This window comes from Phascolarctos cinereus, unplaced genomic scaffold (genome assembly GCF_003287225.1).
Source record: "Phascolarctos cinereus isolate Bilbo 61053 unplaced genomic scaffold, phaCin_HiC Scaffold_2;HRSCAF=192, whole genome shotgun sequence".
Lineage (NCBI taxonomy): Eukaryota > Metazoa > Chordata > Mammalia > Diprotodontia > Phascolarctidae > Phascolarctos > Phascolarctos cinereus.
In genome coordinates, this window is record NW_027555625.1 from 331,309,015 (window position 1) to 331,333,595 (window position 24,581).

Below are 24,581 nucleotides of genomic sequence, written 5' to 3' on the forward strand. Positions count from 1 at the left end.
TAGGATACAGAAAGATTTATTAAGGCACTAAAAGCAAACGGGGCTCTGCATCCAGGGCTAGGGTGTGGCATGGGGGAAGAAGCTGCTACTTTGGTGGGACCTGGGATCTCAGAGGCCGAGATGATGGGGGCAGGGTTGGTGGGGAGGGGAGAGTTTGGTCTGCTTCTGCTCAGAGGATCTCTGTAGTTCTCTCCAACTTGATGGGGCTGGGGCTTGCTGGACAAACTCTGGAACAAGGATGTCTACATCCCCTGGACCCCAGTGGGTCTCTGAGACTAGCTCCTCCCTGCCCCCTCAATCAACCAGGTTGCTAGCCATCACCCCAGCTGCCTGGGAGAGTCTCTGTCTGTCTTCCCACCTTGGGCCTCGTGGGAAGTCCTAGGGTCTCATGCAGAGAGGTAGCCCCAGGAAGGGAAAGCAAGAGGACTGCACAGGATCTGGGGCCCCCCCAACTCAGGAGGGGTGGGAGGCACAGGAAGGGGCGGCCCAGTCAGGGCCGCAAGCTGTGTCCAGGCAGGGCAGGACACGGTAGAAAGAGGCTCAGACGTGAGAGAAAGCGTGGCTCTTGCACAAAGGCTTGTCCTTCTTGGAGTAAAAGGTCTTTCCTTCCAAGTTGATCTGGCAGATCTAGAAAAGAAGGAGGCCCAGTCATAGAGTATCTAGAAGAAAGAAGAGGGCCCGAGAAGGGAGCAGCCCTGCAGAGACACTGGAGAGGCAGGGGGAACCCGGGGCTGCCTGCCTCCCTGTAGAGACCAGCCAAACTGGGGAGCAACCTGGTCTGGCCCAAAGATATGGACAGGAGTGCTCTTAAGGATCAGCCCTAGGAAAGCCTTGGAGCTGGGCTTGAGCCAAATGGGGGGGGTTTGGGACAGGGTCAGAAGAGACCACAGCTAGTATGGACTGGGAAGCAGGGCCAGGGCTGACGTTATCTTGCATCAGGGGAGGGGACTCAGTGTGGGATGGGAAGGATCACAGGATCATAGGACTCTAGAGGTCAAGTCCAGTCCCCTCATTTTACAGATGAGGAAACTGAGGCCCAGGTAGGTGAGGTCACACATGCAGTAAATAACACAGCTGGGATTCAAACCCAGGTTCTCTGCATACAATTTCATCACACACCGCTGCCTCGAGGCAGGCCAGGGCTGAGGCAAGACTGGGGGCTGGTGACTGGGCCTAGGATCTGGGCTGGTATAGGGCTGAGGTGGGTGCTGGAAGAGAAACCAGCCAGGGCAGCTGCAGGAAGAGGAGGAGGGGAAAGGGGCCCTCACAGCACAGACGAAGCATGTGTCATGCCAGCTAAAGCCCAGCGCCTCCAAGAATCGGTCCCCAGCATCAATCTTGAAATCACATCCCCGACATTTGGTGCCAAACATCTTCTCGTAATCTGGATGGGCAGGAAGAGATGGAGGCTCAGGTCTATGGGTCCATCAGCTATCCCCAGGCCAGAAGAGATGCCCTCCAGCCCCAGACCCTAACACACAAATCTCTCACAGGACATCTTTATCCCTCCATTCTTGCCCCTCTAGGGAGGATGGGGAGACACTGCCACGGGCAGAACCTTTTTAGTGACTCAGCAGAGGATAGATGGGGTGGGGTCCTCCCACATGCTCCCTGAAGTGGGGATGGGGCAGTCCTGGGCAAAGCCAAGGACGGCTGCAGAAGGGGGACAGGGTCCCGCACCTTCCAATGCTCTCTGTCCCCAGGTTCCACCCTGCCCCCCCAGCCCCACCTTTACCTCGCTCACAGTAGGGTGCTCCCTCCTCCATGTAAAAAGCCCGGTTGCGAATAGGTGTCTTACAAGCAGCGCAAGTGAAGCACTGTACGTGCCAGGTCATCTTGAGAGCGTGCATGATCTCCTGGAGGTAGGCAGAAGGGGCACAGGACTTCTGACTCTGAGCCTGCCCCTCCTCACCCCACCCCCGCCCACCAGCCTCCCCGGCCCCCCCTCGCCGCTCGCCGCCCATCCCGGGCTCACTCCAGCGATCTTCTTCTTGCACTTGGCACAGCTGGGCGCATAGCGCACGTCATAGCACCTGGGGCAGAAGATGGAGCCTTTCTCCTCAAAGAAGCCACCCTCCTCCAGCACCTTCCCACACTGGCCACACACAAACTCCTCCGGGTGGTAGGAGCGGCCCAGCGCCACCAGGTAGCGGCCCCTGCAAGGTCGGAGAGAAGGAAGGGCTGCAGAGGCAGGAATGGAGGGGGCCAAGAGGTCGCCAGCTGCCCAGCAGAACGGGAGCTCCCCGAGGGCAGTGTGGGGGGTGTGTGTGTGTGTGTACCCCTTGTAAATGGCACAGCCTGGCACAAAGCGAGCTAAAGGCTTGTGGAATGAATAGCTCATGGGGGAGCACAGAAGGAGCCCCATGGTGGGAAGACAGGAAACATGGGCTCTGAGAATTCCCTTCATTCCTTCTCTCCTGGGCAAGGCCCTCCCTGCTCTGAGCTTCCACCTTCCCTTTTGTACAAGGAAGCAGCTGGACCAGGCCATGCCCAACATCCCACACGGCTCTAATGACATGAACCTATGAAATGAGTTACTCTGAGTAGTTCTCCATTCTCATCCTTCCCCCTCCTACCTCTGGGCACCCCTCAAGTTTGGAATGCACTTCATCATTTCTGCCTGTAGAAACTTTTTTTCCCCTTTAAGACCTAGCTCAGGTGCAACCTCCTCCAGAAAGCCCTCCCTGATTTCCCCCACTCAGCTAAAAGGGATTTCGCTCCCAAATTTTCCTAGAGCAACTTTCCTGGATCTCTTTGACCCCATAATGTTCTATCTTAGATTGCATTTATTCTGAGTAGCTGCTACAGCCCTCCTAATGAGGGTAAGCTCCTTGAGGTCAGAGGCCATCATCTATTTCTGTGCTGGGTGCCTCCTTTCCTCTCACTCTTTCCTTCACTCTTTATAGTCTCACAGTGTTGTTTGTGAGCATCAAATGATATAGCATACGTAAAGCACTCTGCAAACCTTAAAGTGCTATATAAATACTATCTTTATTATCTATTTGTCTAGCCCTAACCTGTCTGACCTTCCATCTAGTATTTCTAACTGCTGATTGGACATCTCAAACTAAATGTCTCACTGACATCTTAAACACGTGTCCAAAATTGAATTCGTCATTTTTCTCCCCAAACCCTTCAGTGTTCCTAACTTCCTCATCGCTGTCTGGGGCACCACCATCCTCTAGGTCACCCAGGCTCACACCCTAGGTGTCATCTCTGTGCTCCTCACTGCCTCTCACCCACCCCCATCCCCATAGCCAAGCAGTTACCAAGTCCTGTTATTTCTCGCTTTGTACTATGTCCAACCCATGCTCCCTCCTCTGCTCTGACACAGTCGCATCACCCCAGTCTGGGTCTTCATCGCCTCACGCCTTAATTACTGCAATGGTCTTGGCTGGCCTCCTTGCCTTGTCTCTCCCCAGTGCAGGCCACCCTGCACCCAGCTGTCAAAGTGAGCTTCCTCAAGTGCTGGTCTGACCACATCATCCCTCCCTAAATTGAATTCCAATCCTTTGTTGGACTTTGAAAGTCCTTCCCAACCTGGTCCCTTTCTCCTCTCCAGCCTTCTCGCCCGGACTGCTTCATAGACCCTGTGAGCCATTCTGGCTGCTGCTCGCAGAGTCTCTGGACTCTGACCGCCCTCCATCGCTGGAGCTCTCTCCTTCCTCATGCACACCTCAGGGCTCCCTTCTGGTCTCAGCTACAGTCCCATCTTCTACAAGAAGCTTTTCCTAATTCTCCTTAATTTCAGTGCCTTCCCTCTGGGATGATCTCCAATTTCTCCTGTGTAGATGTGTTTGTACATAATTACATATTGTCCTCCCCCATCAGACTATGAGCTCCTTAAGAACTGGGGCTGATTTTTGCCCTTCTTTTGTAGCTCCAGCACTTAACACAATGCTGGGCACACAGTAGACATTTAATAAATGCTTGCTGACTTGACTTGTTTTCAGGTTTCCTTAATAAAAGTTTGTTCAATTGAATTTGCAAATGGAAAAGTGCTGTAGAGGGGCAACAAGAGCTGGCCTGGGAATCACGAAGGCCTGGGTTCTAGTCCTGGCTCTGACACATCCTGGCTCTTGGACCCCAGGCCCATCCTTTAGCCTCTTGGTGCCCTGAGAAACTCTCTAAGCCTGTAAGTTGCACAGGAGGCACCAATCTGCATTAAGAAAAGGCCTTCCAGGGCAGTTAGGTGAAGCAGTGGATAGAGCACCAGCCCTGAGTCAGGAGGACATGAGTTCAAATCCAGCTTCATATACTTGCCACTTACTAGCTGTGTGGCCCTGGGTAAGTCACTTAACCCCCACTGCCTAGCCAAAAAAAAGGAAAAGGAAAAGAGAAAAGGCCTTCCTTGCTGGGAGCTCTCTAAACCTCAGGAATCGCACACAAATAGGGGGAGAACTACAGAAATGTGGGCTATTATTGAAACTGGAAAGGGTTTTAGAGATTGTCTACTCCAACTGCCTCCTTTTACAGAGGAGGAGCACAGAGAAGGACAGGAACTTGTCCAAGGCTGCTCAGCAAGTCAGAAGCAGAGCTCTCAATTCCTTAGCCAATGTTCTTTCCAAGACAGTGGGCCTCGGGGAGGTGATGGAGGTACAGGGAGGGCCACCTACCGGATGACCTTGTGGCACTGGTGGCACACAGGAGTCTTGCTGCTGTCGGGGCCCAGCTGGGCAGCCTGCACGATGGAGTTCCGGTTCTGCACGGGGGTGGGGGTGGCCGGCTGGCTGTGCCGAGTCAGCACGGTGCTGGTCTTGTCTGGGGCATAGCGCTCCGCGAACGCTGGGTCCACTGCCCAGGGTGGGCGACTCGGGGGGCCGGAGCTCCAGGGGCTGGTGGGGCCTGTGAGGGCCGAGGGCCAGCTCTCGAGGCAGCCTGGAGGCCCTCACCCCAGCTCCCCACCCAGTCTGGCTCAACCCCAAATCCCACTGGTCAGAGGGACACAAGACTCCCCCTCCCCTCAACTTCCCCGGCCCAGGCTAACATCTAGAAGGCTGGCATTCTCAGGGGTTACCTCCAAGTATCCTTCTGTCCCTGCCCATCTTGCCACCCCCCTGAACCCCATCAGCCATAGGAAAAGACACTTGAGCAAACCCCGACCCTACCCTGTCATAGTAAGCCAAGCCCTAATAGACAAGTGGCACCCTCTGGGCAGAACATGCCAGGAAACATCAGTTTCAGTTTATATCCACCCACCCCTTCCACTCTCCCGCTCACCAGATCTGGGCTCTGGGGTCAGCACAGTTGAGGCCGGGGAATCTGTCCTTGGCACCTGGCTACAAAAACCCCAGTTGACCTCCACATGGGGCTTTGGCCCACTGAGCACCACCCTCCCCATAACTGTGGGTCTACCCTGAGACTGGCTGACCAGCTGGTTCCCCAACCAGCAGCATGGTAACCACGCAATGGCCAGCTCTGGCCACTGCTAGGCCTGACCCCCCACCCTTCTAGTGGAACCTGAGGCACCCAGGATGGGCAGGGGGCCTTCGGTGGGCAACGAATGAGCTAAGGGCCTCTTGGGTGGCCCCAGTTTTCATCCAGGACAAAACCCAAATTCACAGCCCCACCAGGAGAAAAAGCTCAGACTAGGCTCTTGGTGGACAGGCATCAATCAGTTATGTTCCCCATTCCTGCAAGGGCTAAGAAGGAGCCCCTACCTCTGCTTACACTTGAGCAGCTGAGGTACGCCCAACAGAATATGAAAGCACAAGTGCTCCCAGAACGAGGCAAATTAGGGGGCCTAGGTGTGCTCATGGGGGCACCAACTCCCTTGGCCCCCAGGGTTCGAGACTATATTAGGCCCCTACTCAGAGCAGCTCAGATTGAGGGGGGCAGGCTAGTGGTATTTCTCCCCAAGATCCTTTTGCCAGAAAGGACCCAGGCTGTTTGCAGAAAGTGCCAAGGATGAGTAGGAGGCACGTGGTGGTACAAAAAAGCACTGGCCTGAGTCAGAGGACCAAGGTTCTGGTCCTAGCTATGTCCCTGGGTCATTCATTTAACATCTAAGAGCCTCAGGCTTCCTATCCGTAAAATTGGGAAATTGGCCTAAGTGATCCTTAAGGTGCCTTCCCAGTTCTGACTGCAAAGCTGCCTATGAGAGAGAAGGGCTTCAGGGATTTCCCTTCCCAACACGGAAAGTGGCTAAACCTTGGCCACTCAGCATGACAGCTGTCTGTTATCTTTCAACTATAAACATGGCAGCCCTGCCCACAACACCCATGCCCCAGGGGAGGTATTAGATAACCAGTGGAGGTAGAGAAAGAGTCAGAAGCAGAGACAGAAAGAAGAACATTTATTTCCACAGCTCAGTCCCAACTGTACCCCTCTTAGCTCCCAGCTATGACCGTCACATCTGGTACAGCTGGGCAGAAATCCCTGTCAAAGAATGACCCTAGAAGAGCACATGAAAACAGGGGAATGTGTGACAGATCACTGAGTATGAGACCTCACATCAAACAAGGGCCCTTGAGCCCTCCTGAAATGAAGGCTCAGCCCACAGGCCCAGGGTCTGGGAAATATGGGCATTCTCAAGACTGCCTTAGGCCACCTCTAAGTTGAGGAGCCCTTTGAGAGGGCCAGTCAAGGGAGAAGGGAAAAGGTTACCATAAATCTCCTTGGGTCTAAGGGAAGGGAAGTGGGCCCTGGGGGAGATGGAAGAATGGGAAATCGAGGTATCCAGGGCTGAGATGGGGAGTAGCCTCAGGGAACAGGAGAGTGAGCAGCAAAGGTCAGCAGGGAGGCTGGGAGATGGAAACACAGGCAGGCGGATTGGTAGCCAGCCAAGGCCTGTACTAGAGAGCTGGGGGAGGGTCTGAGCTAGAACACGTTGAGCATGTGGGCAGAACGCTGATGGTGCCAGTCCCGTAGGCGAGTGTAACGGGGACTCTGCAGCTCCAGGACATACTTTTCCCTGAGGGACAGAGAAGAGAAGGAAAAAAGAAGGAGGAAAAGGAGGGAGGAGGAAGAGGAAGGCCTTGGGTACTTACTCCAAGGTAAGGAAGCTCATCCTAGGCCCAGACACCTGCTGTTCTGGGAGCCACCTATGTCCACAATGCTCCTGGCAAAAAGCCCCCATCGGTAGGGCTCTCTAGAAGCTACCAGGGAGCAACAGGGCAGGACCAAGGCAATGCCAGCGGGTTCTGGCCAACTGCGACCATCAAGTCTTACCTGGATTTCTTCAACTGCTCTTCATCAGGGTCTTGCACTGAGAAGGCAGGAAAGGGAGAGAAGGAAGATTAGAGAGCAAGAAGGTCCCATAAGCCCTCCCACTCTCACCCACAATCTTTCCCACAGCACTGCAGAGAAGAATAGGAGGAGCCTAGGTCCCCAGAAAGGGGAGGCAAGGCGGACAAGAAAGCTGGTGTTGGGGGCAGCGAGGTGGCACAGTGGATAGAGCACTGGCCCTGGAGTCAGGAAGACCCGAGTTCAGATCCGGCCTCACATACATAATACTCGCTAGCTATGTGACTCTGGGCAAGTCACTTAACCCCAACTGCCTCACCAGAAAAAAAAGAAAGAAAGAAAGCTGGTGTCCACCGGGGAAATTTCAGGATGTGATGAGTGCCTTAACTAGGAAAAGCCCTGGGTGGTCTGCTCCTTGGAAGAGGACTTGAGAAGGGAGCTAAGAAACAGCCCAAAATCAAAGGGACAGCAAAGAGGTCCACAATTTCAAAGATGGAAGGAACATTAGAGGACACCCTTCTCCACAACATCCCAGCTGCGTAGGCCCCTCCAGTGACAGGGAACTACATGAGGAAGCCCTCTGAGGTTCTGGACAGCTCTGAAAGTGTTTCTTTATACCTGGAACAAAAATCTGCCTTCTCTACACTTTCCACCCACTGTTGCTAGTTCTGCCCTTGAGGTCAATCAGAAAAACTGCGACCTTTCCTCCACATAAGAACCCTTTAAGTAACTGAATACATGAAGAGTGGTGGAGCAGAGCCGATCAGAGCCAAAAAGATCACTGGACTCAGAGCCCTTTGAGTCCTAAGCTGTGACCAAGGGCACAGAGGAAGTGCTTAATAAACGCTTGTTGATTAACCAATTTAAAATAAACTCTCTGTGTCTCAGTTTACTAATCTGTAAAATGGCAATAATACATATAATGCTCAATTCACAGAGTTGTTGGGAGGATCAAATGAGATGATGTCTTCATAAAATACTTTGCAAACCGTTGTTCAGTCATGTCCAACTCTTTGCGACCCCACTTGGGGTTTTCTTGGCAAAGATATTAGAGTGGTTTGCCATTTCCTTCTCCAGCTCACTTTACAGAGGAGGAAACTGAGGCATACAGGGTTAAGTGACTTGCCCAGGGTCACACAACTAGACAGTGTCTGAGGCTGGATTTGAACTCAGGAAGAGGAGTCTTTCTGACTCCAGGCTGGGTGCTCTGTGCACTATGGCGCCTCTTAGCTGCCCTATTTGCAAATCTGTTAAGTGCTAGCTAGATAAATTTCAACTATTATTTTGTACCCGCCCCAGGCTACAGAAATAGCCTGGGAGAATACGGAAATAGTCCCTTCAATTGCCCTCTCCTATGACATGTCTCCAGTTTCTTCCTGATCCTGGTCACTCTCCTCTGGACATAGTTCAGTTTGTCAAGTCCTTCCTTAAGGAAAATGCCCAGAACTGGATACCAATACTCCACATGACCATGGCAGAACTGTCACCTTCCTCATTCTGGATACTAGGCCTCCATATGACAGTCTGTGGGCCTGGTTCTCATCTCTGGAAAGGGATAGGGGTTTGACCAGATGACCTGTGGGGTTCCTTTTGACTTTTAAATCCAATATTCCTTTTAACACAGCATGGTCCTTTTACATCAGCTTTCTGGCTGATGTAATCACAGATGATTCATATGAAGCTTGCAGGCCACTAAGATTCTGAGGTCTTTTTCACATGGGTTTCTGTTCCACACTTCCGTAATTGATATACACTCTCTCCTTCCTGAGTTGTTCCCTCCCAGGCAGTAAAATTCAGGGGTCCACTCTCATCCAGAGTTGGGGATAGCACACATTGGGTCGTACAAACAATCTATCCCTTACCAGGGTACTTACTGAACTCTGTGCCCGTGAGGTGGGCTAGGATCCGGAAGGATCGGGACTGACCAGTCCCAGGACGTGGCTGCCAATCCTCCGTGTTCTCCATCAGACGCTTTTTACTGGCATCAGGGAGTGGTCGAAGGGGCTGTCTGTGGGGAGGGTGGGGTCTGGCTCAGGCCCCCAGATTCCAGGAAGCCTCATCCCACCCTGGTTGTGGTCCCACTAAGTTCCCTCCATATCCCTGCCTAGAGACAATGGAAGTGTGGGGCTGGACACAGACAACCCCAGGGGCTGGGGACAGAACGGGGAGGAGGGCCCCTAAACAGTGAAGAAGGTAAGAATTGCCTCCAGGGGCTTAAGTGAAAGGGTATGCGTAAGGGGGGAGGTGAGCAGGGATGGGGGAAAGGTTATACATCCCCCACGGACCGGGAAGAAGAGAGGGACAGGCAGAGGGGAGCTCACTGACTTGTTAGGGGTCTCCACCTGCAACGAAGACAGACAGGGAAAAAAGATGGAGAAAAGAGGGACACATACAGAGGGAAACAGGGAAGAGACAGGGGAAGAGGTCAGATTAGCCACAAGAAATGGGCCAAGTCCACCGAGGGAGCAGGGGTGTGTGTGTGTTTGTGACATGATGTCTGGGAAGACGTATGTGTTGCAATGACTGGGGGTGATGGTGTCTTTGTGGTCTCATATGTGTGAATGTAATGGTATGCGAGCATGATGGGGGGTGCATGTATGTATGTATGTATGTATGTATGTATGTATGTAACAGCTGGGGGACATGTACATAATAAGGACGTGAATATGGGTATGATGGCATGTGGGGGGAGGCAAGACTGATGGCTGGAAGGGATGGTATGAGCATAATGTCTGTGGGTGTGTATGTGTGTGATGGCATGTATGTATGATGGCTGAGGCTGTGTGTGGTATGCATGTAATGACTGGGGAGGGCTATGTATGTTACAGAGGTGTGTTTGTGTATGTGTAACAGCTAGGTCCTGGGACCCTACCCTCCTGACCCCAGCTGAGCTCCCACAGCCAAGTACCAGGTGTAGGGAGAAGGCCACAACTGGCCCTTCAGTCCATCTTTCCCCTGTCTGAGCAGCCTCCTCCACCCCCACCCCACCCTCTGAGCAGCCTCTGACACCAGAGCTTAGGTCCCCAAGGCTGAGGGCTCCATGCCCAAGGTCAAGGCCATCTCTCAATGCTTCCCCAGCCCTTCCCACAATGCAGCCGCTGCTACTCCTCCAAAAAGGAGGGAGGAGGAGGAGGAGCCCTAGGCCTCTGAGGGAAATGAGCCTGTCACTTCAGCCTTGACCACCAGGAGTCACTGCCACACTGACCCAGGCTAAATGACGCTGGGAACAACTTGGTAAAGAAGGGGCAGGGCAGACAGGCACATAGCACAGGCACCAGAGACAGCGAAGAGCACGCGGATCACTGCACCCATGCCAGCCCTGACGACGTACCCATTCTGCTGGGGGGTGAAGGGAGGTGAGGGGACCACGCAGGTCCCTGGCTTCACCCCTGTGCTGTCAGCCGGCGAGGCAGCCCCAAACGGGCGGGCGGTCTTGTTGAGGGCAGCGCTGGGTGTGAAAGTATAGCGTGGGGGTTCAGCAGAGGGGGGTGGGTCCTGGGCAGAGACAAAGCAGAGCACAGCATGAGCAGGTGGGTTTGAGGGGTAGGGCATGCAGGGGGCAGGCAGTGCTCCAGGCACACACCAGGCATAGGCCCTGCCCAACCTAACCCCAGCACACCCACCTTTCCAGCCTGGTTTGAGATCTAAAGGCCCAGAAAAGCCATCCTTTCCCTCCTCTTCTCCCTGAGCCCCTCCTCCTTTCCTTGTGCTCAGGAAAAGCAGAGTTCCCTTTCCAGCCTGGGGGCCAGTCCTGGGCTTATAGGGTCCTTATCTCTCTGCTTTTCCCCCCACAAGGCCAACGGGCAGGATGCCCAGAATGTGGGGGCCACCCTCCCTCCCCACAATAAATCAGCCTCTACAGACAAGGGCCCCAGGAGGAAAGGAGCTGGGCTGGTCACGTGTCCACTCCCCCACATCTGGCCAGAGGCAGGGGGCAGGCCAGAAGCTCAGGTTTCAAGCTGTAGCTAATGAGGGGCTCATTGCACAGAGAGATGAGCTCATCCCCTCCACCCCAACACAGGCGGGGCCAGGAAGTGGTGGGAGCCGCCCCCTGGGGCACCAAGGCTTGGCCTTCCGGGGGAAGGGGTCCAGCTCCTCCTCCCAACATTCCCACGCAAGCAGAGAAGGCGGGCACCCTTTGTGCCCCTGGAGGACCATCTCATCCTGCCCAGGCCCTTCCAAGGCCTCTGTTTCCCCAGGCATTCAGAACCCCACATGATCCTGACACACCCCTCTGCCACTACTCCCCAGTAGTCCCAGTCTCCACACCCCATTTCCAAGGCAGAGGCCTAACCCTGGTGCAGACACAGGCACAGATACAGAGACAAATTCAGACACTCAGCCCCAGCCTAGCTGTGAGACAGACACAGAGTTGGCCCAGATTATGGCCCAGGATGCGGACAGTGTAGCAGTGCTGAGGCCCAGACTGCAGGCCAGGTTCTTCCCTCAACACTGCTCTTCTGGGCTCAACCCTGGGTGAGGCAGGAGCCACTTCAAAGGCCATCCTCAGAGAAAACTGGCTCCCTCCATCCTCCCCCTCTACCTACATTCCTGCTTCCCCCCATGGGAGACCAAGCCCTAGTCAGCCCCCCACCGACAAAAGCAGTTACCTACCTTCTGGGGTTTGCTCACAAGGGGCTGAGCCCTGAAAGATACATACACAAAGACAGAATTCAGAGTCAAGACAAGCTATCTCCCCCTCACCCCCAAAATCAGCCCCCCCTAGGCCTCTTCCAGAGATCCTGCCAGGCGATGTGAGCCATCCTGGGTCCTTCATCCAGAAACACCCTAAGAGCAGGTGACACTTCAAGAATCCTTGACATCCATTATCTCCCCTGAGCTCCTATGAAGTAGGTAGTATAGATATTGTCCTCATTTTACAGAAAGAAAAAAAACTGAGGCACAGAAGGTTACGTGGATTTGCCCCAAGGGATTTATCGCACAGCCAGGAGATGGCAGAGTCAAGAAGAGAAGCCAGGTCCTGCTGACTCCAAGTCTGGTGCTCTTTCTGGTTAGGTATTTTCTTCCCTCATCTCTCAGACCTATGAATCTGGTTCCACACATCAGTCTGGCGAGCCCTCTGGTTTAAATTTGGTGAAGGATAGGATTTTATGCAGTGACTATATATACAGAGACCACTCCCAGGCCTGGCTGCCCATAGCTAGAGGTGGTATGTGTGTGTGTGTGTGTGTGTGTGTGTGTGTGTGTGTGTGTGTGTGTGTGCGCGTGTGTGTGTGTGTGTGTGTGTGTGCTGGAGGCCCTGGACACAGACCCCCACAGAGAAGCAACTCATCCCTTTCCTGGACCCCTCACTGTCCTAGCTCTGAAATGGAGGCCTTGAAACCAGGCAGAAAGTAGGCAAGAAGGAACAGGAAATGTTTTGGGATCTGTGGTAGTAAAATGTGGTTCCTGGGACCAGAGCCAAGGATTGGAGCAGACAGGAGGGCCAGAGACCTGAGAGGCCAAGCAGCACAGGAGGAGACACCACACCAGGAGTCAAGAGACTTGGGCTCTAGTCCTCGTTTTGCTCCTAACTAGCTGTGTGACCCTGGGCAAGTCACTGCCTCTCTCTGGGCTTCTTTCCTCCTCTGTAACATGAGGAGGTCGGATGAGGGGCCCTCTAAGCCCCTTGCAGTTGTGACACGTTATCATCTGCCCAGCTTCCTCAAATACAGAGCATCTCAGAAGAAGGGTGGCCCCAAGCCTTTAGGAAGGAAAGACAGGAGCGAAGGGGCTTAGGGTTCCAACAAAGCTTCCCTCAAGGTTCTGGCGGGGGGAGCGGTAGGAAAACGGAACATCTCAGCCTGGCCAGACCCAGAAAGGGGACCCGAAGTCCACGCTCAGGTCACCCCTTGCCACACACCTGCTAAGGCTGAGGCTGAGCTGCTCCCCGCAGGCCCGGATCTTGTTCTGAGCTTCAATGTGGGTCAGGTTGCTGGTGTTCTCCCCATCAATGCTCAGGACCCAGTCCCCGACACCCACTCCAGCCATAGCTGCCTTGCCCCCTGGAGTCAGCTGCAAAAATAAAAGTCACAGAGAGTATTTCAGACATAGCATGACATAGTGGATAATGTGCTGGAAGACCTGAGTTCAAATTCTATCTCTGACACTTACTTGCTGTGTGACCTTGGGCAAGTCACTTAACGTTTGTCTGCCTCAGTTTATTTATTTATAAACTAAGGGACAATGGTAGCTCCTGCTTCACAGGGGGTTTTGTGAGGATCAAGAGATCAAGATAATAAATCTTAAAGCACTACATAACCACTATCTATTATTAATATTAGAAAAGGAAAGGACCTCAGAATTTAACTCCCTTGTTTTATAATAGTGGAAAGTGAGGCCCAGAGAAGGAAAGGAATTTGCCCAAGGTCACACAGATAGAAAGTAGCACAACAGGTATGATAATCAAAATCCTCTTGACTCTGAATTCAGGATTCTTTCTAAAACACCAAGGCCCCCCAGAATCCCACCCTGGAGTCAACTGCCAGTAGGTGATGAGACCCTCTCCCATCCCCAACCCACCCCCACCCCCCAACAGGCTCAGGCCAGCTGCTGTGGAGGAGATATTCCCGGCCCAGCTTGGGCCACAAACCACAAAGAATTCCAGACCCTGCTTCCTCATTATAGGAGCTTCAAGGGAAGAAAAATAATGTCAACAAGAATGTTTGGGAGAGGGAAGCTTCCTGAAGGAGATAAAGTTTGAGACAGGTCTTGAAGGATATGTGGGATTTTAAAAGAAAGTTTGAGGGGAGGACGTTCCAGGCCCAGAGAACAGCATGAGCAAAGGATGCAGGACACTGAGACTGGGCCAATCAGAGCAAGGGAGGTGTGGGAGATGAGGCTGCATGGGCAGTTCTCCCACCAGATCATTGAACTCCTCAAAATCTAGATGGGAATTTGGACTTTATCCCACAGGCAAAGAAGAGTCATTGATGGTACCAGAGAAAGGCTGATGTCCCAGTCAGATCTGTCCATCTGGCCATGTGCAGGGGGAGGAACCGAAGGGAGGGAGGCCAGTTAGAATACCATCAAATCAATCTTTCCATAAAAGGGGGGAGGGAGGATGAGATCCCAAGTAGGTAAATGAGGTTATCTAAGTGGAAAGGTTGGAGAAGTGGGAAGAGAATCAATAGTATCAGGGAAGCCAAGGAAAGAGAATGTTTTAAAAAGGTGTTAGTCAATGAATAAAAGTCACTACTGACCTCAAAGAGAACAGCGTCATAGAAATACCCTGGGTGTGGAGTGGGAATGCCTCCTTTGAATCTCAGCTCTCCTACTGACTACCTATGTGACATCCGTACAACAAGCCAGTTCAACGTTGAATTAAATGTTCTCCAAAGCCCTAGTTAGCTCTGGGGTTCTGTGATTTCAGCGGGGTTTGTGAAAGTCAGATTACAGGGGTTTAAGGAGAGGGCACCAGGGACAAGCAGAGTTACTGAGTAGAAGTCTGCCATGGCCATAAGCCAGCAACAAGGCCTGGCTCCCCTGCAAGGAGTCCTTCAAGGCCCTCAGGCCCCACTCCCAGGGATCTCTGCTGGAGGTGTGTCTACACAAGAACAGTTAGATGGATTCACACCCAGTGGGATGGCCGGACTCCGAAAGTAGTTATTAATAGTTCAATGTCAGCTTAGAAAGTCTCCAGTGGAGTGCCCCAGGGATCCTATTTAACAAGAGATCACAGATGATAAAAAGCAAGGCCGATGATGGAGTCAGGATTCAAAATGAGAGAAAAAGGCTCGGTAAACCTGTGATTTAATCTGTGTGCGGAGCCACCAGTATGGAAACCTTTTCCCCTTCCATCAGAGCAGATCAGCAACAGCTCTGTAACTTGTGGCCTGGGTTTGCCTGTAGTCATATCCCAGTATAATGTCAGAGGCTGGACTTGAACCTGGATCTTCCTTACTCCAAGGACAGCCTCTTCTGTGCCCTACACCACATTGTCTCTCAAGATAAGATTTAATAAGAATAAATGTAACAGCCTCTTCTGTGCACTACACCACATTGTCTCTCAAGATAAGATTTAATAAGAATAAATGTAACAGCTCTTTCTATGCACTATGCCTAGTCTCTCAAGATAAGATCTAATAAGAATAAATGTAACAGCTTATACCTTGGTTCAAAAAAATCAATTTCACAAGCACAAAATGGGGGAGGGGGAGAGCACATAGAAAGCAATTCATTTGAAAAAGATCTGAGGGTTTTAGTAGACTGCAAGTTCAAAGAGTTAAAAGTGTGAAAGGATACCCAAAAAGCTCATTCAGTCTTCACTGTAGCAAAGAGAGGCAGAGTCTAAGACCAAGGAGGTGACAGCCTCGATGCAGTCTGCCCTGATCAGACTGTGTCTGGAATGATATGTTCAGTTCTAGGTACCACATTTCAGGAAAGGATAAGCTAGCAAGGACACAGAGGTAAGGAAACAGGGTAAGAAAGGGCCTAAAGATCATTTCATACCAGAACCAGGAGGAATCGGTGTATGTTTCACCTCATAACAGCTACTTTTTGCAGCTACTTTTGGTGGTATAGTGGATAGAAGCCTAGACTTCAAATCTGGAAGACCTAAATTCAAATCCTGACTCAGATACTGTTGTGCAACCCTGAGCAAATGACTGTATGTCTCTCAGCCTCAGTTTCCTCATCTGTTAAAAAAAAAGGCACATTACAGCACCTACCTTAATCTGATTACTGTTAAGACCAAATATGTAAGTTATAAGCTTTAAAGCCTTAGATGTTAGCTACTGTTGTTATGGATAAGGATAGGGCCTAAAACTGTGATTTCATTTATATAAGGAACTCCAGATGAGGAAACTCTCTCCAACAAGGCAGGCCGTCACCTTTTTTGGCAGTGTAAGTCTTAGAGATTTACCCAGAGATCTGAGAGGCTGAATTCCTACCTAGGGTCACACAGCCAGCATGTGGCAGAATCAGGGCATGTCCCGGGATAATTATTTTAATTATTATTTGAAGGGCAGTCATGTGTAAAAAGGGATGATAGTTGTTCTGCTTGACTTCAGAGATCAGAACATTCAGGAAAAATGGGTAGAAGGGAAAGAGGCAGGTTGAGGTTTGACATAAGGAAAACCTTCCTAACACTTAGCACTAACCAGAAAGGGCCTGAGCTGCTTCAGGGGGCAAAAGGCTTTGGGCTTTATTCCAGATCTTTGGGCAAAGGCTGGAGGACTACTCATCAAAGATGTTCCAGAGGAGAGTCTCATTCTGGTAAGGACTGGAGCAGCTGCCTTGGAGGCCCCTTCCAGCTCCATGACTCTGCTGGCCAGGCAGCCACAGCCTCCCCCACAGATACATGAAAATTTGGGGTTTGGGCCTTCTCCCAGTGCCTTGATCCCCAGCAGCTCCAGGCCAAGTAGAACAGCTTCAGCTACTGCCTGCCTCTCTGGCCCTGAGACCCAAGGGTGAGGCAGTGATTTCTGTGGGTGGCAGGTACTGACTGAGGCCTCGCAGGCCCACAGCCTCTGTCCCCCAACCACAGGCATCTCCCAGCCCAGTGCATCTTACCCCCTCCCCCCACCACCCCAGACATTACCTCATCAACCAGGCCTGAGCCCAAAAGCAGCTCCGCCTCAAACCCTAGGGTCAGGGAAGGGAGGAGCGGGGGAGGGTCACAGCTCCAAGAGCTCTGGGAGAGGACCACCCACACCCTAGCCCCTCCTCTATTTGTTAGGGCTTGGGCCCACAGCCCCACTGGGGGCCCAGATACCCTTAGGTCACAATAGGCAGGCAGTATCCTCACCCAGCCCTCAGGGCCTAGTGCCATCTCCTATCCAGGAGAAAGAGGTCCAAGACCTCATGTCTTACAGGGGGTAAGGAAGGTATTGTTCCAGGGAATGGCTGCCTCCAGGCTCCCCCAAACTCAGTTCTGACAGGCAGGCTCTGCCTCAGTCTGTGCTCACAGGACAGTGTCTGGCTGGGGCTCAAGACAGGAAAGTGTGGGGCCAGCGGTGGTTGCATTCTCGGGCAAAGCATGGTCACTCTGGGGCCCCTGACCTCAAGCATCCTCTGTACACAGAAAGCTTACCCTGCAGTAGTTATCAGATCACAGCCAGTAAGTCTAAACCCCTCATTTCACAGAGGAGGAAACTGAGGTCTAGGGAGAAGTGATTTGCCCAGGGTCATAAAAGAAATAAATATATGCAGTACGATTGGAATCCAGAACTTACTTATTCCAACTGAAGTGATCTGCCTCTCACTCAAATGGATGGGAACTAGACTCACGGAGCATGTGGTTGGGGCATGGGGGCCAAGAAGAAAAGGAGGAATGCCATCTACTCCATTAGGGTACCCAGTCCCTCCACAGGAAGGTACAGGAAAACCAGAAAGTTCTAGACTTTGAGAATCAAGGGGAGGGGGAGAATGACTCTTAATACCTTAGGAGGGGGGGTTTCTGGCATCAGTCAAAAACTGGGCGTGGGGTCCTGGCATCCCCCCAGCCTCCTACAGTAATCTTCTTCCTGACCTCAGCAATCTTTGACCACCCTGGCCAAAGTCATCAGGAGGATTCCTTGAGCCAAGCTTGTAGGAGGTGGGCAGACGGACACAGAGAAGGTAGAAATAGGGGAAGGAAGGGAGTGGCCCACTCACAACCCAGAGGCAGAGGATTGGGTGGGAGGGAAGCAGAGTGTCCAGATTAAGAAGATGGTCATCTCACCAAACTCTGCACTGATCAGAGCACATCCAGAACACTGCATTCAGCTATGGCCACCACATCTTAAGAAAGACATTAATAACCCAGAAAAGGACCTTAAGCTCACTCCATAGCAGGATCAGTCAAAAAAAACTGGGGGTGCTCAGCCTGGAGAAGGAAAGGCCTAGGAAGAACAAGAAAGCTACTCTCAGGCATCTGAAGAGGTGTCAGAAGAAGGACGGAGTCAGTCATTCTGTCTGGCCCCAGAATCAGGAGCGATGGGGAGAGTTGCAAAGGGGCCAATTTAGGTTGGATGTCAGGAAAAACAATTAAGGCTGTCCAAAAAGTGGAATGAGCTGCCTCGGGAGGTTCATAGGATTCCCTTCTTTGAGTAAAAACTGGATGACCATCTGTTGGTTACTTCTACAGAGTATTCTTACACTGGTATTGGCTGGACAGGGCAGCCCCAAAGGTGCCTCTGGTTCTGAGATGCTAGGATTGGGAGGTGGGGGGCAGCTGGTGGCAAGGCAGGCAGCCCCTCAGGAACCATGGTCCCAGAACCTCATGCTCAGCTCATACCCAGTGAGGGATGGTGCCTGCCTCAGGGACTGAGAAGGTCAGCTGCCTACATCTTCCCTTCAGGCACCTCCTTGTCCCTGACCTGCTATCCTTCCCTCCCTCCCTGCGCCCTTCCTAAAGCCATACACCACACACTTGCCTCTTGGCCTCCAGCAGGGGTATGGAACTAACCTAGTGGCCCTTTGGTACTTCAACTTACCCAAAAGAGAAAGAATTACATGTTCCTTACCAGCCCTGTCCAAAAGACAGAGGGCCTCCAAGCCCTGGGCAAAGCAGAGCTATTCTCAGCCTCCCAGGCAGGAGTGAATCAGACTAAGTTTTCTTCTAAATCCAGAAGAGGAAAAAAAAGAAGACACTTTGGACAAATCCCTTTCTCTTTGGGATATCAATTCCTCATCTAAAAAGTGACGAGCTTAGACTAAACATGATCTAAGGAATCTCCTAGTTGTGATACTCTACATTCAAAATTCTAAAGGCATCTCTCAATTGTGACATTCTATGCTCCATGCATGTTCTCAAGGCCTCTCTCAGTGTGACATTCTATGCTCCATGCATGTTCTCAAGGCCCCTCCCAACTATGGTACTCTATGCTCCATACATGTTCTAAAGGCCCCTCCCAGCTATAGTGTTCTGTGGTTCATGTATGTTCTAAAGGCTGCTCCCAGCCGACATTCTGTTCCATGTTCTAAAAGGCCCTCCCTGTGACATTCTGTGTTCCATGTTCTAAAGGTTCCTCCCAGCTGTGACATTCTTGATTCCATGTTCTAAGCTCCCTAAATCTGATGGGCTTAAAGGGTCATTCACAGCTGGGGCAAGGACAGGATGCAGTGGAGGCTGCCTCCCTCCCCAATCCCTATCACCAGGGTGAGAGGTAGGACTCACTACACCCCTCGGCATCCATAAACAGGTACCATCTGGTCACTAGGAGGGTGTGGTGGGTGGCGGCTTAATACACAGGCTCACAGGTTCCCATGGAATAATTTCTCTCTCCTAACACAGTGAGTTTCTCCCCTCTACCCATCAGAGGTTTGTGTGTGTGTGTGTGTGTGTGTGTGTGTGTGTGTGTGTGTATGTTTGTTTTATATGAGGCGATTCCCAGCCTTCAAGTCCCAGCTTCTCCCCATGTAGTCCCTCCAGATAACTCCTCTTTTTTCCCCCCTGCCCCTCATGCTGGTCTTGGCCAGCCAGCTCCAAATTCTCCAGATTGCCAATTAACCTTGGGAGCTGCTTTGGCTCCATCCACCTCCTTCTCTGGGCGCCGAGCTCTGCTTGGCTCTGCAGCATTCCAAGGCTTATAAGGCAATGAATGCCCAGCACCCACTGTAACAGCAGGAGCAGGGACAGGGAAGGAAAGGCTGAGACAGCCAGGCAGCTGAGAAAGCTGGAGGCCAAGCTAGTGACACTGGCCACTAGCACAGAAATTCATAGACTTGGCACCCAGAGCCAGGAAGAGGCCAGCCAAAAGACTGGGAGAGAAGGGGGTTCCCAGGAACCTCACTAGGCAGTCAGAAGCAGGCCTAGATCAGCCGAGCCCCTGAGCAGCTATGAGTAAGTCGTTAGAAGGAATCCATGTGGGGACTGAAGTTATTCCCTGAGAGAGGGTGAGAAGCCTGTGTCATAAGGAGCCAAAGAATGTCCAAGCTGGAGGGGGCCTCCGAGGTCATCCAGCTCCATTCCTTTGTTTTACAACTGGAGGAACCAAAGCCTAGAGAGTAACTGCCCAAAATCAAACAAGAAACCAGTGGAAGAGCTGGGCCTGGAAGCCAGTATGGCAATGCCTAGGCTGTAATTCTGCCCTTCCCAGGGAAGAATCCCCTCACAACCTCTCAGAGGCTGCTGACTCAATGTCTACTAGCCAGGGTGGTTCTGAATGCTCTTCTCCTCTCCTCACCAAGCCCATTCCTTCACCTTGTTCAAATTCCACCCCCTCCTTCGAGCCCCACCTTCTCCATGAAAGCACCCCTGTCTGCCTTCAAAAACTCCCAGGATACTAGATTAAGCACTAAAAGGGGCCTAGAGATCCACTGGTCCAATGCTGCCCATTTTAGAAATGAGGAAAAGGAAGTCCAGGGAAGTTAAGGTAGGAAGTATCAGAAGAGGGATTTGAACCCAGGTCCACTGTCTCCACTGTCAATTCTTTCCCCTGTAGCACAATGCCTCAGGCCACACTGATCTCTCCTGAGCCACACATGCCCAAGGCCCTGGAGAGTATTTCATGGAAGGGAAGAGAGGATAGTAGAAAGAACGCTGGGCTGGGAATCGGGATACCTGGAATAGAGGCCCAGTGACGTCACTGACGAATGTGTGACTCTGGCTGAGTCACTTCCCCTCACTGGGACTTCCTTTTCTTCACAGGGAAAATAAGGGTGTTATATCAGATCATCTCTAAGGTCCCTTACTAGCTTTAATAATCTATGGATCTGCAGGTGTGTCCAGCATTCTTTCTCTACTAGAGTACAAGGCAGAAAGGAAAGGAAGAGGGCAAGGCATAAGCATTTATATAGCACCTACTGTGTGTCTGAGGCCAGATTTGAACTCTTCCTGACTCCAGGCCCAGAGCTCTATCCATTGTGCCACCTACCAGGTTTTATCCATTTCCGTCTTACCCTTAGTATTCAGCATAGCCCTTTTGCCGTAACAAAATTCAATTCAACAAATGATACTTTCCATTTCTAAAGCACCATTAAGATTTACAAAAAATGTTACAAATCTAGAACTTGATATGCCCAAGGTCACACACAGAATTATAAGTAGCAGAGCTGAATTCCAATTTAGGTCTTTTGACTCCAAAAACTAACCAGTGTGCTAAGAAAACTATTTCCCGACAATACACCTTTAAGATAGGTAGTGTGAACATTATTATCCCCCATTTTATAGAAGAAATCGAAGTTAAATGACTTGCCCAAGGTCACTGACGTAGGCAGTAACAGAGCCAAGATTCAAACCCCGGTCCCAAGTGCAAAGCCCCAAACACTGCACTCTTCCAGGACCAGGGAACATTGCCCTCATGCCCACTAGAACAACCATGGATGGCCCCATTCCCTCTGATTCCTAAGCCAACTCAGGAAGGAACACAATAGCACCTACTGCCCCACCCTCATTCAACTAGGAGTAAGTTCTTATCTCACCCGAGAGATGGAGAGGGGCACGTTGAAGTCCTTGCCCCCTTGTAACCGGAAGCCCCAGGGAGCCGGCCCATCCAGTGTCACCTTGTATGGATTCATGGCGCCAGCTGATTTGTTCCTGGAGGAAAAATATAAAAGGTTCAGCTTAGGTAGGCAGGCCGGCTGGTGACTGATACTGGACCTACAGACGTCGGCCAGATGCCAGATGGACAGACATCGAGCTGAGGACTTTGACCTGCCTAGGGGAAAGGGAGGGAACTGCTCAGGCCCTGGGAAAGTTCTTGTCTCCAACCTGAATGGTTTTCTCCCCTGACAGCATCCCCCATCATGTAAGGGGTTCTGCTCTAGGGTCTCCTGAGGGCCCAGTGGGGAGCAGTCTCCTAGAGCCAGGGGAGAACCCAAAGAACTCTCCTCTACCCCCACCCAGCCCCACCCCCTGAGCCTCTGGGTAAGAGCAGGGTCAGAGTGGGGGCAGGCCAGAGTGAAACATCGAGGCCTCACTCAGGCTATATAAGGCATGAAAGCCGACACTGCACGTTGGGGGCTCAGGGATGAGGGGGGGGAGTGAAGGGGAAGGGAGTTTGTGGGGGAGGGGAGGGGACTGGAGCCCATCCCAGGCTTGGCTGTTCCCCCAGCCAAGACAGGAAGAGAAGCAGGGAACCCTTTGAGCAGACAGCTGATCTCAGAGGAAAGGAGACCAGACCTGGGAGATGTGTTGTTAGCTCTTTGAGGAAGAAGAGGGCCTGCTTCTTTTTCTGAAGAGCCCCTAGGGAACATTAGGAAGGGTGGCCTAGAACAAACAAGCCTTCACTCTTCACTAGCACTCAACACCCTTCCAGGCTAGGGCCAATCAAGGGTATGGAGGGGGTGGTTATCCCCTAACACTTGAGGGCCTGCTTCTCAGGGTAGGAAAGGACTAACACCTAGGTATCTATTAGGCCAGGAGAGCTGCTGCCAATATAAGGCAGGAGGCCAGGTGTATATAACATGCCCAGAAGTTCCCTTAGCCTTCCTGCCTCAGTTTCCCCAGAAGCCTGCTAAAAGGTACTGTCAAATTCTGCTATGGACTAGGATACCATACCCCAAGAGTAGGTCTCCCGGTGATCTGGTGAGAGATATTCCCTCTCCCTGAGAACGGATAGGACCCAGAGCCCGTGTTACCCTGCACAAGTTATTTAACCACCTTGAGGCTGTTTCCTCATCTGTAAAATAAGAGGGCTGGACTATCGGTGGCTTTGGAGGTGCCTTCCAAATCTAGACCTAGGATCCTTTGAAGAAAAAGGGCAGAAGCTCAGGTCCAGAAGTCAGCATCCTAAAGAAACTGAGTATACAGAGACTGCCTGATACTCTGGGTGAGACTGGAGAAGCAAGGAAGGCTGGCTAATAGCGGAGGAAAAGAAATGACAGATAAATGCATCCTAGCATCCCCTCCCCCCATCGCAGAGCCCGAGAGAAAGCTAAGCAGCACCTTCACTTCCCAAGAAAGTAAAAGCGTCTCCAATCTCCCCAGGGATGGAGAGGAGGGCTATCAGTCCCCTCCCTGAAGATGGAAGGAACCCTGCTCTAGGAAGGAGAGGAGGGTTGTCAGACCCCTCCCCGGGGAAAGACCGGAGTTCAGGCACCCATCCCCCCACCGAGGAAAGGAAGAGAGGGGCTGTCAATCAAGTCCCCTACCAAGACAGAGGAAGGAAAGGAGAAGGGGTCCGGTCGGTCATCGTCCCCTCCCGGGGAAGGACCACTGTCCCCAGGCCCCCCGCCCCGAGAAGTGGGCTCAGTCGCTCTCCCATCACCCTCCAAGATGGGGGCGCTCGGGGCCCCGCTGAGGGAGGGGCCCTCAGACTGGGGGCCAGCCCAGACCCACGGATAGACGGTGAGTAAGCTGGGGGGGTGACTCCCTCCCTGCCTCCCTCCCCGCTCTCGGGGCGGGGCCGCCGGCCAGGCCCTTACATGGAGCTGCTCTCGCCCCAGCCCCAGCCCCAGCCTGAGCCCGAAGCCCCAGACCGGACAGGGCGGGGCGCTCGGCGCCGGGGCTGGAGGGGCCCCGGGCTCTGACGAGCTCCGTGGGAGCCCCGGGGCAGAGGCGGGGGCGGCAGCGGCAGCAGCGGCGGCGCTTGGGGCGCGGCGGCCGCGTGGCACCGCGCTCGGGGCTCGGCGGACCCGGGAAAGCCCGCGCCCGCTCCCCACCTCCGGTTACCTGGCCGCGCTCGGGGCGCCGGGGGCGCTGCGGGGAACGCGGGCTGCGCGTACTCCGGCCGCTTCGGGCCGGCCCCTGCGCGCTCTGGCTCCGCCCGGGGCAGCCGCCGCCGTCTTTGAGCTCCCGGGGCGGGTCTTAGGGAGGCCCTGCCCCCGAGGTACCCTCCCCTGCCAGGGCCCCGCCCCCTTCGCCCGCTTTGTCTCGGGCTGCCGGGGGGGACCGAGGAGTCCTACGGAGACCGCGCCCTTCCCACCTTCTATTCCCGCTGCGAGCCGAGCCCCGGAGGATGCCGGGGGGCGAAGTGGACGCTCCCTCCGGTGGTCCCCGTCCAGGCTGGTCTGCACCGAGAGCTGGAAGGGACCTCAGAAGTCATCTTGTGTAACCGTTTTTTTTGCAAAGGGGGAAACTGAGGTTCAGAGAGGAGAAAGGACTTGCCCAAGATCATGCAGGAAGTTCATGGGCTTATAGATTTCCCTTTATTTTACGAGGAGCCTGAGACTCAGAGAGGTTAAGTGGCTTGTCCGGCCACACAGCGAATGAGTATTGGCGGCAGCATTCAAAACCAGATCTTCCTTATTCAAATTCTAGCGCTCTAGTCAGAATTACTAGGGACAGAAACGGAATTAGAACCCAGGTCTCCTGATTTCCTGCGTAGATCTTTCTTTTTAAAAGGTGAAATAGGGTAAAAGCTTAAAGACTTACAGATTGAGCCTTTTTTTTTTTGGACATCCCAATGAGGGAATTTGTTTTTCTTGACTCTACATGTTTGTAAAATGTTTTTCTTGCTTTCCCAAGGGGGTAAGAGGGGAGAGGGAGAAGGCAGATCTGAAAATAAAATCAAATTTAATTTTAAAAAAAG

At 52.5% G+C, this 24,581-nt stretch overlaps 1 protein-coding gene across 9 annotated transcripts; it reads right to left on the reverse strand.

Annotated features, from left to right (window-relative positions):
• PDLIM7 (PDZ and LIM domain 7) lies at positions 1-23,830 on the reverse strand. 9 transcript variants are annotated; one of them, XM_020998715.2, is made up of 13 exons: positions 23,723-23,830; positions 21,532-21,646; positions 13,049-13,200; positions 11,800-11,830; positions 9,511-9,527; positions 9,060-9,193; positions 7,171-7,207; positions 5,221-5,279; positions 4,617-4,845; positions 1,976-2,156; positions 1,736-1,856; positions 1,269-1,384; positions 1-627 (listed from the first exon to the last, which is right to left on the reverse strand). In XM_020998715.2, the coding sequence occupies exons 2-13, from the start codon at positions 21,625-21,627 to the stop codon at positions 541-543; spliced, it is 1,260 nt and encodes a 419-aa protein (XP_020854374.1). In that variant the 5' UTR covers positions 21,628-21,646; positions 23,723-23,830; the 3' UTR covers positions 1-540. The 9 variants fall into 9 exon arrangements, with proteins under 9 accessions (XP_020854374.1, XP_020854373.1, XP_020854377.1 ...); XM_020998714.2 differs by having other exon boundaries at positions 9,048-9,193; XM_020998718.2 differs by lacking the exon at positions 9,511-9,527 and adding an exon at positions 10,517-10,680.
• Positions 23,831-24,581: the final 751 nt, after the last annotated feature.